The sequence below is a fragment of the Rhinoraja longicauda genome, chromosome 7 (genome assembly GCF_053455715.1).
Source record: "Rhinoraja longicauda isolate Sanriku21f chromosome 7, sRhiLon1.1, whole genome shotgun sequence".
In the NCBI taxonomy this organism is placed as follows: domain Eukaryota; kingdom Metazoa; phylum Chordata; class Chondrichthyes; order Rajiformes; family Arhynchobatidae; genus Rhinoraja; species Rhinoraja longicauda.
In genome coordinates, this window is record NC_135959.1 from 57,685,288 (window position 1) to 57,699,705 (window position 14,418).

The 14,418-nt window shown below is 41.9% G+C and overlaps 1 protein-coding gene across 1 annotated transcript in view; it reads right to left on the bottom strand.

Moving 5' to 3' along the window:
- Window positions 1-14,418, bottom strand: part of dlg2 (discs, large homolog 2 (Drosophila)) — a 507,064-nt gene that overhangs the window by 449,007 nt on the left and 43,639 nt on the right. Inside the window, 1 exon segment of the mRNA XM_078402648.1 lies at window positions 3,167-3,306. Within this exon segment, the coding sequence (XP_078258774.1) occupies window positions 3,167-3,306 (140 nt within the window).

The following is a 14,418-nucleotide window of genomic DNA, read 5'->3' on the forward strand; positions in this document are numbered from 1 at the left end:
GCAGAAGCGGCGTCGAAACGCTGAACGAGCAGCTCCGGAAACTCAGCCAGGACCGCAGCATATGGGTCGGAGGCCGCGACAACGGCCTGGACAGTCAGGCTGGGCGGGGTGGCCGGCGGTGGAGCAGCGGGCTCATCGCTGCTAGCGGAGGGTCGAAGGCCTTTACCTCGGACATCGGGAACTAGCGAAAAGGCCCAGAGGAAATCTGCGCCAAGGATCGCCTGACCGACTTCCGTGACGATAAACGACCATTCGTACGTGCGGGTGCCGAAAGCCAGAGACATTGCCCGCGTACCATACGTGCGGATGGGGCTACCGTTAACCACGATGAGGGTAGGCCCTCTCTTACCCGATCGGGCACGATGCTGACTATGGCTCCCGTGTCGACCAAGAATTCTGTGTCCGTGAATCGATCTCGGACGTAGAGGCGTCGGTTCTGGCCAATCGCAACCGCCTCTATGTACGATCGGCCGAGGCATTTCCCGAGAAGGTGCAAGGTGAGCGGCAGTTGTGGGCTTCTCCAACCCATCGCAGATGATAATAACACCAGCCGCGCTTGTGCAGATCTTTTTGGCGGGGTTTTGAAGAAATGGCGAGAGTCGCGGCGCCATCTTGGTGCCGCTGCGTCTGCCTAATGGTGCCGAGACCCTGTTGATCGAACTATGTTTTTTCGATTTGGACGCCATGAGTGCATTGGCTTTCTCCGCATATATGCCACGGGGTCCTTAAAAGAACAATTCGTGAGCATAAGCCTAACATCTTCTGGAAGTTGCTCTCGGAATGCCTGCTCGAACATGATGCAATCCTTGTGCTCACCTGCCAGCGCCAACATTTCGGCCATGAGGGGGGACGGCAGCCAATCTCCGAGATCCGGCAGGTGCATAAGCCTCTCAGCTCGATCATGCCTACTGAATCCGAAGGTTCGAAGCAAGAGTACCTTCAGCACCTCGTACTTGCCGTCTGCAGGAGGGGAGATGATGAACTGCATCACCCGCGCGGACGTCTCAGGCGGTAGAGCGCTGACCAGGTAATAATACTTTGTCTCGTCCACCGAGATGTTTCTCAGGTGGAAATGAGCTTCAGCATGGGCAAACCAAAGTTGTGGTTGATGCGCCCAAAACGGAGGAAGATGAACGCTGACCACGTTTAGCTGCGGTACGCCGGGCGTTAGAACCAAAGAAGTCCCTCCATGGTAGATGATCGGCTAGATCACGTCGGGGTCACTAATATGGTGAGTCTGGAGGCTTGTACTTTGTTAAAGAAGTTTATTGCGGCAGCAATATTCAATTACAAAGGATAACAAACGAGATTACAGACAACCATTAACTCAAACTGTTCACATCGAAGTTCTCTTCCCACTGCCTGGTTTTTGGGCCCCAAAACCACCACCTGACCTCGCTGGCCAATCAGCGGGTTCGACTCTCAGGGCCAATCCCTATGGTCGCACCACCATGTGACCTTGCTGGCCAATCCGAGGGTTCGACTCTCAGGACCAATCCCTATGGTCGCTACAGGAGTAACTTAGCAGGTCAGGCAGCATTTCTGACGAACATGGGTAGGAGACGCTTCGGATTGAGACCCTTCTTCAGAATGAGTGGAGGGTGGTGGTGGGGGGGGGGGCGAGGGAGGTGAAGAAAGCTGCTAAAGGGGAGGGGCAGCGCACAGTGAGAGTGTGGCAGACAATAGGTGGTTCAGCGAGGGGGGATTTTGGCAGACAGATGGTTGGAACAAAGGACAGAGATATGAACAGAAGGTGTGAGAATGTTTTGAAGCATTGCGGATTGTGAAGCCAGGGGAAGAAAGGTAGCGGAGGGGGGCGAGGGGGAAGAGAAGGGAGGGGGTTTGTGGAGGAGAAATAGGTGGGAATCCAGGTGGGGCACAAGGGAGGGATGGGGGGGAAGAGGAAGGGTGGTGTGGGGGAGATAAAAAGGGGAAGGGTGTTTTTGGGAGAGGGGTTGTTAGTTAGAGGTTACCTAAAATTGGAGTATTCAACGCTCTAACTGTTGAGTTGTCAGCTATTCAAGCAGAATATGACCTGCTGTTCCTCCAGTGTGCATGTGGCCTCACACTGGCAATGGAGGCTGCCCCAGGACAGAGAGGTCAGCGTGAAGAGGAATTAGAATGGTTAGCAACCGGGAGATCCAGTAGGCCTTGACGGACCGAGCTTTAGTATTCAGCAGGTATTTATTCACAAAATGCTGGAGTAACTCAGCAGGTCAGGCAGCATCTCAGGAGAGAAGGAAGGGGCAAATTCAGCAAATCGATTGTATTCAGCAAATCGATTGCCGAATCTACGCTTGATTAAGTGCAGTATTAGTATAAATCGTTGGATGATGATCAGTATGAATTCTACGCTGAAGAGGCTGTTTATATAAACAGAAGTGCTGTATGAATCTATAGAGGGATTTAAAAGAACAACAATTCCTGATTGGCATATTACCGCAGCTTATGGCACCACCTGGTGGCTGCACTGAAAAGACATTTGATGCGAACAAAAAAAACAGAAACCTTTCTCAAATATTCATTTCATTATTATTTCAAAAGGGTTGCCCTTGCAAGCTCAGCATGTGAAGACTTCTAACAAGTAAATGTTAAAAGCAAAAATTCCTAACCAATGGTATTTTGACTGCCACCATTTCCTTACATGAAATTTTGATCTGAATCAGATCACTGGCAAGTAAGGATGGGTAATATACCAGAAATAAGTAACAATATAACTTTGGAGGGTAAATGAATGCCAGGCAGCAAAGCTATTAGAAGAATAAATAAGATTGAGCACTGGGGAAAAACAAGGTAAAACAAAGGAGAAAAACAATTGCTACACATGCACTAGACATGGACTATTTTGCCAGTAGGTCAAGATGGAGAACTTGGCCATATTAACTGTGATAATACAATCAAATTGTTTTGTCTTGCAATAATGTGAAATATATAAAAATGTATTAATACAAATAAAAGCTTATTTGCTTTATAAAGGGAAATATATCAAGACAATTATATAAATACTGATAGAGCAAACATATATATTTCACTAGAAAACACAAATTGCACATGCCATAATCTCATCCAGCTACTGAAGACTGGAGAGTTTTATATGTTGATTTGAAGGAAATTCTGACCACTTATTGTCAGAGAAATGTTCAATAAACACGTTAAATTGCCTTGCCTTTGAATCTATCTTTTGGGTGATCATCATCGGAGAATTTGTTTCTTCCCATTGTTCGACCACTTGATTAACTTCAGCAGTCTTCTGTTCAAAACTTGTGTGTGTGTTGAGTAATGTTACCTCATAGAATTCTTGTATATCTGAAAGCAAAAAACGAAGCATTCCTCAATGAACCTTTTATTAAACAAACGTACATTTACTTGGTATTAAAATTCAAAGACACATTTTACTAATAAATGCTTCAGAGACTAAAGATGTAAAAGGATTTTTTTTAAAATTATTGATCTGACAAGTACCAGAAAGAGAATTATATATTTTTCAATTCACTTCCATTTTATCAATTCCACACTATATTCAATGTTAGATTGCTTAATGATTGTGTAACTGGATTAAGATCCACGGACCAACACTATTCATCCAAATTCGATCTGAAATCCCACCATGGGTTCCACAAAATTAAATCTATATTAAAACTAATATCAGTACCTGTGATTATGAGACAACATTATCCATGTAAACCATGAGGCTTATTAATGCCACAGAAGAAATTCTTAGCATTACAGAATATTTATAAGAACTTGGGACATTGACACAGCTGGTGTACAGTATATTGTAGCAGAATAAATATCCCCTTTTATTAAACAATTTTAACCTGGTGTGCATAATTAGGCTATCCAATTTGGCAATAATATCAAACATTCAGCCCACCTAATGTTCCCCTAAAGATAACAAGATCACAGGATTACAGCAATGTTTATGTAACCTCCATGGCAATTAGAGACTGTGGGGCACGTGGAGGTATAAAGGAAAGACTTAATTGTCCTGTTGGCTCCAAATGAACAGGCATGGAGAGCCACTAAATGCAAAAGGTAAAAGGAGCAACAGGTTTGTTTCTAAATCAATTAACATATGTAGGAATGCAGAGAGGACTCTGCATTCCTTGGAAGGTCTGTGAATAAGGGAAATATGGCCACTAAAATAATAGGCCTTTTGAGTATAAATGACTTTTGGAGGGACATTGATCGATTGAATCAAAAGGGATGTTTTGTTAAGATTAGATAAGGGTTAGGAGTCTCAAGTTAGTTAAGAAATGTTGGCAAACTGATTGCTTATTGTTCAAACAAACGTCCGTCTGTGATTTATAATCTCAGATTTGAAAGTTACCGGTCACAGAAACATGGAAAAATAAGTGCAGGAGTAGGCCATTCGGCCCTATGAGCCAGCACCGCCGTTCAATATGATCATGGCTGATCATCTAAAATCAGTACCCCATTCCTGCATTTTCCCCATATTCCTTGATTCCTTTAGCCCTAAGAGCTAAATCTTACTCTCGCCCTTTAGCTATGATTAGGAAAGAATCAATAACTTTCATTTTTAAGATCCCGTAACTATGCATCGGGGGGGGGGGGAGAGAAGGGGGTGGCAGGGTGCACACTTGCATACAGTTGAATAAAGCAAGGAGCATAGGAACTCGGGTTTTGTCTGCTGTCATGGGTACCGAGGGCACACTGCTGTAATTTCTACATGGTGAAACCAAAATGTATAAAAATTGCCTTTATTAAAATCTGACAATGTGCACTTTAACCACGTGTGATTTTTTTCTATTACAAATCTCAAATTGTGGAGCACAGAGGCAAATAAATAAATGATTGTTCTTAGTCCCAAACATTATGGAGGGCACTGCAAGAGCGGTAGTTGGTCAGCTGGCTCTTCAAGCCTGTCCAGGCCATTCAATATGATCACAACTGATCTGCCGCAGGCCTTTACTCTTGTCTCTGTGCCAGATCTCTGTAGATTTAATACCACAATGTTTCAAAAAGTTATCTACCTCCACTTTAAATATCCCTAGTTAACTAGCCTTCACAACTCACTGGTAAGAGAATTTCAGAAATTCTCTACCCTCTGCAAGAGGAAATTTTACATACCTCAATTTTAAATAGTCACCCCATTCCCTAGTTCAGGACTTTCCTACTAATGAAAGCATTCAACATCTACCCTATCATGCCCCTTCGGAATCTTATGTATTACAATAACATCACCCGTCACTCTTCAAAAGACTAAAGAATAGCTTCTCTTGATAAGATAATATTCTCATCCAAAGAATCGGACTAGTGAATATTTTAATTATCTCCAATGCAACTAATTGGATGAAAGCTGTGCCCTCCAAATGCAGCCTCGCCAAATTGTAGCAAAACTTTGCTATTTCAAAACTCCAAACCATTTTTCAATAAGTCTCAATGTGTGCTAATTGTCTGCAGTTACCGCACGTACAAATTATGCTTGAGAGTATAAACTTTACTTCTGATGTGATATCAATGCACTAAAAGATGTTAGAGAACACTTACTAATTTATTGCTCAGTGCTTTTAAATCAGCCACATACTTTCTGCAGACATTTTAAATCAAACAATAAAAAACATACACAGCTTAAAACATAATTACATAATGCCTAAAGTTCGGAGTCTGACCTAAAAGAAAAAGCGAACTTACAGTGAACCAAAACTTCCTTTGTCTCCATAGAACCTTGGGTACAAAAAAGCATTAAAAAAAAAATCAGATAGACTTCTACTGTTCCGATTAGTGGCACCACAGGAAGTATAGAGAGTATTTGTGAAGGCTCCGATCACATGGTGGCTTTCAGCTAAAACACTCCCACTGACAGCTGCTTTCTAATTCTGCTAACTAATACCCAGAGCTACACTTAAAAAGAAAAATTTGGTGGTCTGGCAGAGAACAATCATTCTAGCTTGATACATCTCCATCTAAATTGCTTTAGTGTAGGACCAGTGTGACACAGCTGACACCACAATACAAGACAATGACACATGAATGTCATTTAAAGTTGTACAAACAAAAAGTTTCTAAAATTCAAATGAAATGAACTTTTTTTAAGCCGACAGGGATCTGGCACAGAGACAGAGTTAAGGCCTGTGGTAGTTCAGTTGTAATCGTATTGAATGGCCCCTAATCTTAAAATAACAAGGTTATAGTTGCAAGACAGAAGGAGTCAGTCCAAGTGATGAGTCTGTTCCAAGAACTAGATCTGCATTGACACAACACTATACATGATAATGAGAAAACCACAAGAACTAATCTCACAAGAATTACTAACAAAGTACCCTCCCAAATCATATAAATTTGGATAACTGGAAAAAAAGGAATATTAGAATCTCAATTCATTTCTGATGGTTTACTAGTGTCAGCCTTCTACAATGCCCTGAAAGCATCCTGTACACTTCAAGTTCTCCTCTTTCACAGTCTGACAGCCTTCTCCTTATTAAGACTTATTTTCTAAAAGCACTCCCAAATACAGTAAAATTCCATTAATCCAACACGTTTTGGACTTTTGCAATGTTGTATGAGCAGATTTTCCATTCTATCAGTTGTCAGTCTACCAATACTCCAACATACTTTTAATTCACTTTTTTTCAAAGACGTAGAATAATAAATTTTCCAGTGAACGTGGGAGTTGGGGCCCTCTTAAACAGAAAGAAACTGGGGCCCCAGTGAGTGGAATGGAATGCAGGAATCAACACACTTTAAGACTTTGAATAATTGTAAAGAGGATTATTGGAGTTGTAATATATCTCAAAATGAAGAAATCTAAAGTAGCCTGCTGGTCTAAATGACAATACCACTGAGTAGCTATCACAGCAACTGCTACTAGTTACTGGTGCAACACAGGTGTATATTAATATTGTCCTTGCCAACATGCCAGCACAAACTTTACCTCTGCAACTATTCACCTCAGGGACAGCATGGTACAGCCAATGAGCAGTGAGGACAGGAGGCGCAAGAGCACAAACGCCATTCCTCTCCCTGCTGACCTCAAAAGCTGCTGCTGATTGGCTTCCCAGCTAAGCTATCAATTCCTTGGTTTAACTTCAAACTGAGACACAGAAGCTTGTGCAGCAATGGTAAGACTTGCAAAAATGGGACAGTCCTCTGATCCAACTTAAAAAAAACAAATTTGAATAACACTGGCAGGAACGGAGTATTGTGAACAGTTGGAGTATTGTGAGCAGTTGAAGTATTGTGAGTAGTTTTGGGCCCCAAATCTGAGGGGGGATGTGGTGGCATTGGAGACGGCACAGAGGTGGTCTACGAGAATCATCCCGGGAATGACTGGGTTAACATATGATGAGCTTTTGATAACACTGGACCTGTACTCACTGGAGGGAGGACTTCATTGAAACTTACCGAATAGGGAAAGGCTTGGATAGAGTGGATGTGCAGAGGATGTTTCCACTAGTGTGAGTCTAGAACAAGGGGACATAGCCTCAGAATAAAAGTACGTACCTTTACAAAGAAGATGATGATGAAGATGGAGATGAAATTGCAGGCAGCTTGGCTGAGATATATGAATCATCATTAGATACGGGTGAGGTGCCAGAAGACTAGGGGGTGGCTACTGTTGTTCCTCTGTTTAAGAAGGGCTCTGAGGAAAAGCCTGGAAACTATAGTCCTGTGAGCCTAACAGCTGTGGTAGGCAAGTTATTGGAGGGTATTCTGAGGGATAAGATGTATATGCATTTGGATAGGCAGGGATAGTCAGTATGGTTTTGCCTGTGAGAGATCATGTCTCATGAATTTGACTGTTTTTTGAAGAAGTAACCAAAAATATTGTTGAGGTCAGAGCCATAGACATTGTCTACATGACTTTCAGCAAGGTATTTGATGGTTCTGCATAGTAGTCTGCTCTGGAAGGTTAGATTGCATTAGATTGCATCCAGGGAGAGCTTCAGTCAGAGTAGTGAGAACCTCATAATACAAAAGGATCGCATTTCTCATCCCCCCCACCATGTTTGTTAAGATCACTTTCTTTCGCCTGATACATAGAGATAGGGAGAGCAATATATAGTCTGGAAGGAAGGGTAGAAGGGTATGCTAGACAGGTAGGAAAGACAAAGTGGTTAATGTGAGATGAAAGAAAGAGAACAGAAGGGTGAGCGTTGCTATATATACACAAGATATTGGAAGGAGGTTTGTCACATTTCATTAGAGAAGAAAGGAACAGGAAAGGGAAGGCACTAAATAGGGAAAATGGATGACAAAGAAAGAGATACATAAATAGATTTTTGGGGTGACATCTAAATGACCCCAAACATTTGCCTGCACAAAGCAGGCAAGAGCAGTTTTAATTTTACCGGATGGATTAAGTGCCATCCTGAATTAGGGATACGGAGAACAAGTAAACTGGGCCAATAGCATTAAAATGCCATTAAAGAAGAGAGATTAAACATGGGATGGAAGGGGAAAACATAAGGACAAATGAAATAGAAACAAGAGTAAAACATTTGGCTACTTGCATCTGGTCAATCATTCAATAGATGATGGTGGATTTTTTACCTCATTCCTCAGCCCACTTGCCCAACTGATCAAAATCCTATATTTTTTGATGACCATCTTCACTATCTATGATACACCTACCTTAGTGTCATCTGTAAACTTATTAATCATTTTAGATCTAGATTTAGAGATACAGCGCAGAAACAGGCCCTTCGGCCCACTGGGTCCGCGCCGCCCAGCGATCCCCGCACACTAACACTATCCTACACCCACTAGGGACAATTTTATTTTTTTTACATTTGCCCAGCCAATTAACCTACATACCTGTACGTCTTTGGAGTGTGGGAGGAAACCGAAGATCTCGGAGAAAACCCACGCAGGTCACGGGGAGAACGTACAAACTCCGTGCAGACGGCGCCCGTAGTCAGGATCGAACCTGAGTCTCCGGCACTGCATTCGCTGTAAGGCAGCAACTCTACCGCTGCGCCACCGTGCCTTGTACATTGATGTAAACCACAATTAGCATAAAATTCAATGTTTGAAAATAAATTTAATTTGCAGTTGAGTGCATCTAAACAAACTCAACTGTTATTTGCAATGCATAGTTCATGAGCTAATCTTTTTTTTCAGAACCTATTTCTGCTCCACATTTGTTCACAGAAGAAAATGCTGAATACTCATCCTCTTACAGCTGTCCTCTTTTCACCCACCTGCCACAGAAAATCATACAACCAATACCAAACACTCTTCAGTACCCATACGTCCATGCACAGGCAGGAAACCCAACATAATTTATTTTAAATGCATGCAGTCACAGCAATAATAGCAATAGAACCGTTAGTTTTTGCACACTTTTTGACTACTATGATGAAATAAATCACTAAATACTGCTTGCAATGTGCAATATTTTTCCAATTTTTGGACATTATATGAACTAGTACTGTAAAAGATGGTCACATCACTGATCAAAATTAATCATTTAAAAATCCAAATATTAGATTACAACTAGACCAAACCTCTCCTGCATTGGTGCAGCACCCTCTCCTCCCCCACTCCCCCTCCCTCCACACCCTTCCCGTCCATTCCCCTCAACCCCGCCCCCCCCCCCTTATCCCCTCCCTCCCTTGGAGATAGATTTAAACTTTAAAATGTGAATAACTTTAAAAATATAACACCGATTTCAACGGAACTTCCTCCATTAGCACCAAAGGGACGACGGTGAGTAAGGTGGGCCTAAAATTGTCGCGCTACCGTGTACTGTTTTACCTGTCGTTCAGGAACAAGCAAACAAACAAATGAGAGTTTTATAATATAGATTTCATAAAAATACCAACCAAAAGAAGGGCAGTTAGATTCTATCTGGTCATTTCCGCAAGAATAAAAAATTACTTCACAAATAACAGCATGTTCAATTACAAGCAACAGAAAAGCTATAGTGTGATTCATCACTATTTCATTCATATATTAATTGGTTCATAACTCAGTAAATGCAAAATGTCTTGCGGGTTGACCATCTACCAAGCAAGACTCTAGTATAACTGCAATTTTCAAATTGTGCCAGAAATTAGACAAAGTTCTCCAAATACCATAAAGTAGTGCATTCTATACGGGGTTGTTTTCATATTTCAGTTCCCTTAAGATTAATTTTATTTAAATTAATTTGTTCAGATGTGTACCTCGCTGATAAGATCAAAGTCTTACGAACATGATTGAGATTTCATGAGGTGCCGCCGAAGGTGATTGATGAGGATTGAGTGGTTGATGTTATCGACTTGGATTTGAGCAAGGCATTTGGTTAAAGTCCCCATGGTACGTTTATCCAGACGATTGAGATGCACAGGATAAACAGTGATTTGGTCATATGGATTTAGAACTGGCTTATTGATCGAAGACAGATGGCTGTAGTACAAGGACAATATTCAGGCTGGAGGTATTTGACCAGTGGAGGTTTACAGGTATCTGACCAGGGACCTCTGCTATATATTTATATATATATATATATATATATAAATGACTTGGATGTAAATTTAGATGGGATGGTTTGCAGATGACACCAAGATTGCTGGGATTGCAGACTGCAAGGAAGGTTGTCAAAGAATACAGCCAGACATAGATCAGCTATAAAAATGGGCAAAGAAATGGCAGATGAAGTTTAATCCGAGCAAGTATGAGACGTTGCACTCTGGGAGATTGAATGCAAGGGGAAAATATATAATTAATAGCATGATCATTAACAGCACTCTTGTACAGAGGGATTTTGGGATAAGTCCATAACTCCCTGGAAGTGGCCACACAAGTAGTGGCAAAGGTGCCATCTGGTATGCTTGCCTTTATAGGTAGGGGGATTAAATATGAGTCAGTAAGTCTTGATGCAGGTTTATAGGACTTTGGTGGCAATAGCTCCAGGGAAGTATTAATAATAATAATAATAATAATGCATTACATTTATATAGCGCTTTTCATATACTCAAAGATGCTTTACAAGGATTTAGAGAACATAGGGAAGTGAATAAATAGATAAATAAGTAAACGAACAGAGAAAGGAGACAGAAGGTGAGGTGACCTTCAGTGGTTGAAGGCAGTACTGAACAGGTGAGACTTCAGTGATGTTTTGAATGTGGTGAGTGTGGAGGAGTCTCTGACGGTTTGGGGTAGTGAGTTCCATAGGGTGGGAGCAGCGATGGAGAAAGCCCTGTCCCCCCAGGATCTGAGTTTGGTCCGGATGTGGGGGGATAGGAGATTGGCAGCAGCAGAGCGGAGGGTGCAGGTGGGAGTGTGCCTGTGGAGGAGGTCGGTCAGGTAGGATGGGGCCAGGTTATGGAGGGCTTTGTAGGTCATGAGGAGGATTTTGTACTGGATTCTCTGGGGGATGGGGAGCCAGTGGAGTTTGTAAAGGACGGGGTATTGACAGACTTGGTTTGTTTTCACTGGAACGGAGATTGCGGGGAGATCTGAAAGTATATAAAATTATGAGGCACAGATAGGGTAGACAATCAGAACCTTTTTTCTGCAGGATAAAAAAAATTAAATACTAGATGGCATAGCTTTAAGGTGAAACGGGGAAAATTTAAAGGAAATGTGCACGGCACGTTTTTCTTTACACAGAGGGTGGTCAATGCCTGAAATACACAACTGGGCTTGTGGTTGAGGCAGGTACAATAGTAAGATACATTTGAGCAGGCAGGGAATCAAGGGATATGGGTTACATGCAGGCAGATAGGAGTTGATCTTGGCATCATGTTCAGCGTAGACACTGTGAGCTGAAGGGTCTGTTCTTGTGCTGTACTGTTCTATGATCTACATTTGTTGACCATTCCTAATCGCTCCTACTAAGATGTTGATCAATAATATTCCTAAACAATTGAGATCCTTTCATAATGTTGTTGTATGGTAGTTTTGGGTGTAAGTCAGCGAAAATGAAGGAACAATGATACTTCCATGTGAGCGTGGTTTATGACAAGTGAGGAATCTGCAGTTGGTCGTATTCCCATGACCCAGCTATGCTTTATCCTTCCAGATGTTTGAGATCACGGGTATGGGAGGTGCACAATGCCGTCAGTTTACCAGAGGTGGAAGGAATACATGTTCAGAGCAGTAGATGGAGAGGCAATGAATAAAACTGCCTTTTCCCTGGAGCCAGCAAACATTCTTTATGATTACTGCATGTACAGTGCCCTCCATAATGTTTGGTACAAAGACCCATCATTTATTTATTTGCCTCAGTACTCCACAATTTGAGATTTGTAATAGAAAAAAAAATCACATGTGGTTAAAGTGCACATCGTCAAATTTTAATAAAGGCCATTTTTATACATTTAGGTTTCCCATGTAGAAATTACAGCAGTGTTTATACATTGCCCCCTGCTCCCCCCCCCCCCCCCCCCCCCACTTCAGGGCACCATAATGTTTGGGACACAGCAATGTCATGTAAATAAAAGTTGTCATGTAAATAAAAGTAGTCATGTTTAGTATTTGGTTGCATATCCTTTGCATGCAATGACAGTTTGAAGTCTGCGATTCATTGACATCACCAGTTGTTGGGTGTCTTCCCTGGTAATGCTCTGCCATCTTTAGCATTATGGTTGTTTTGGGGGCTAGTCCCCTTCAGTTTTCTCTTCAGCATATAAAAGGACTGCTCGATTGGGTTTAGATCGGGTGATTGACTTGGGCACTCAAGAAGTGACCATTTTTTAGCTTTGAAAAACTCCTTTGTTGCTTTAGCAGTATGCTTGGGATCATTGTCCTGCTGTAGAATGAAGCGCCGGCCAATGAATTTTGAGGCATTTGTTTAAACTTGAGCAGATAGGATGTGTCTACACACTTTAAAATTCATTATGCTACTACTATCAGCAGTTGTATCATCAATGAAGATAAGTGAGCCAGTACCTTCAGCAGCCATACATGCCCAGGCCATAACACCTCCACCACTGTGTTTCACAGATGAGGTGGTATGCTTTGGATCTTGGGCAGTTCACTGTAACAAAGAATAAACCGGATTTACTTCCAGTTTACTAATAGCTGTATTAAAAAAAAATTTTTTTTAAGTGGTTCAGTGGATTTTTGTGAATAGTGTGTGGGCATTCTTTGAAAATGTAAGGGAGATGCATATCTGGTTTCTGGGTTGAATATCTGGGTTTGGAGCCCACTTTAAATGTAATGGCTGAGGCCAAAAACATCGCGAAAAATTCCCACGCTTACCTGACCGTCAAACTGTCACCTCCAATTTACCTGTCAAATGTCCTGACAGTAAATAAATTCATTAAGCACAAGCATTTTATGGTATTTTGAAATTACTTTACTTATTTTAATATTATGTGCTTCTAAATGCATCTTAAGACAACCTATCAAACCTGGGGACAGCATGCAACAGTGGCCACATTAAGCAACGATACCTGGGGACAAGCTAGCTGTCGCCGAGAAATTTAAAACCGTTTGATTTCTCGACGCGCCGAGATCCACTACGATCCACTAAGATCTTTGGAAGACTCCTCACGATCATGCCCGCGACACCCCGGCGAACTGTCGGCGACAGCCTAGTCACCGGCAGTCGCCTTAAAATCGCCTAAGTGGAACAGGCCCTTTCATCTTCGTCTCATCTGTCCACAAGACCTGTGGCTGCTCTTTTAAGTACTTTTTAGTAAACTGTAACCTGGCCATCCTATTCTTGCGGCTAACCAGTCGTTTGCATTCTGCAGTGTAGCCTCTGTATTTCTGTTCATGAAGTCTTCTGCGGACAGTGGTCATTGACAAATCCACACCTGACTTCTGAAGAGTGTTTCTGATCTGTTGGACAGGTGTTTGGGGATTTTTCTTTATTATAGAGAATTCTTCTGTCATCAGCTGTGGAGGTCTTCCTTGGCCTGCCAGTCCCTTTGCGATTAGTAAGTTCACCAGTGCTCTCTTTCTTCTTAATGATGTTCCAAACAGTTGATTTTGGTAAGCCTAAGGTTTGGTTGATGTTTCCAACAATTTTATTCTTGTTTTTCAGTCTCATAATGGCTTCTTTGACCTTCATTGGCACAACGTTGGTCCTCGTGTTGATAAACAGCAATAAAAGTTTCCAAAGGAGATGGAAAGACTGGAGGAAAGACTAGGTGCTGGGAGCTCTCTTGTACCTGGATTCAGGAGACATTTAAACACACCTGATCAATTACAAACACCTGTGAAACGATGTGTCCCAAACATTATGGTGCCCTGAAATGGGGGGACTGTGTATAAACGCAGCTGTAATTTCTACATGGTAAAACAAAAATGTGTAAAAATACCCTTTAATAAAATCTGACAATGTGGCCTTTAACCACATGTGATTTTTCTATTATAAATCTCAAATTGTGGAGTACAGAGGCAAATATATAAATGATGGGTCTTTGTCACAGACATTATGGAGGGCACTGTACTTGTCCAATAGCTTTTACAATCAGTGCAGAGAGATACCTTCACCCATTAGTTTTCCATCTTTCACTA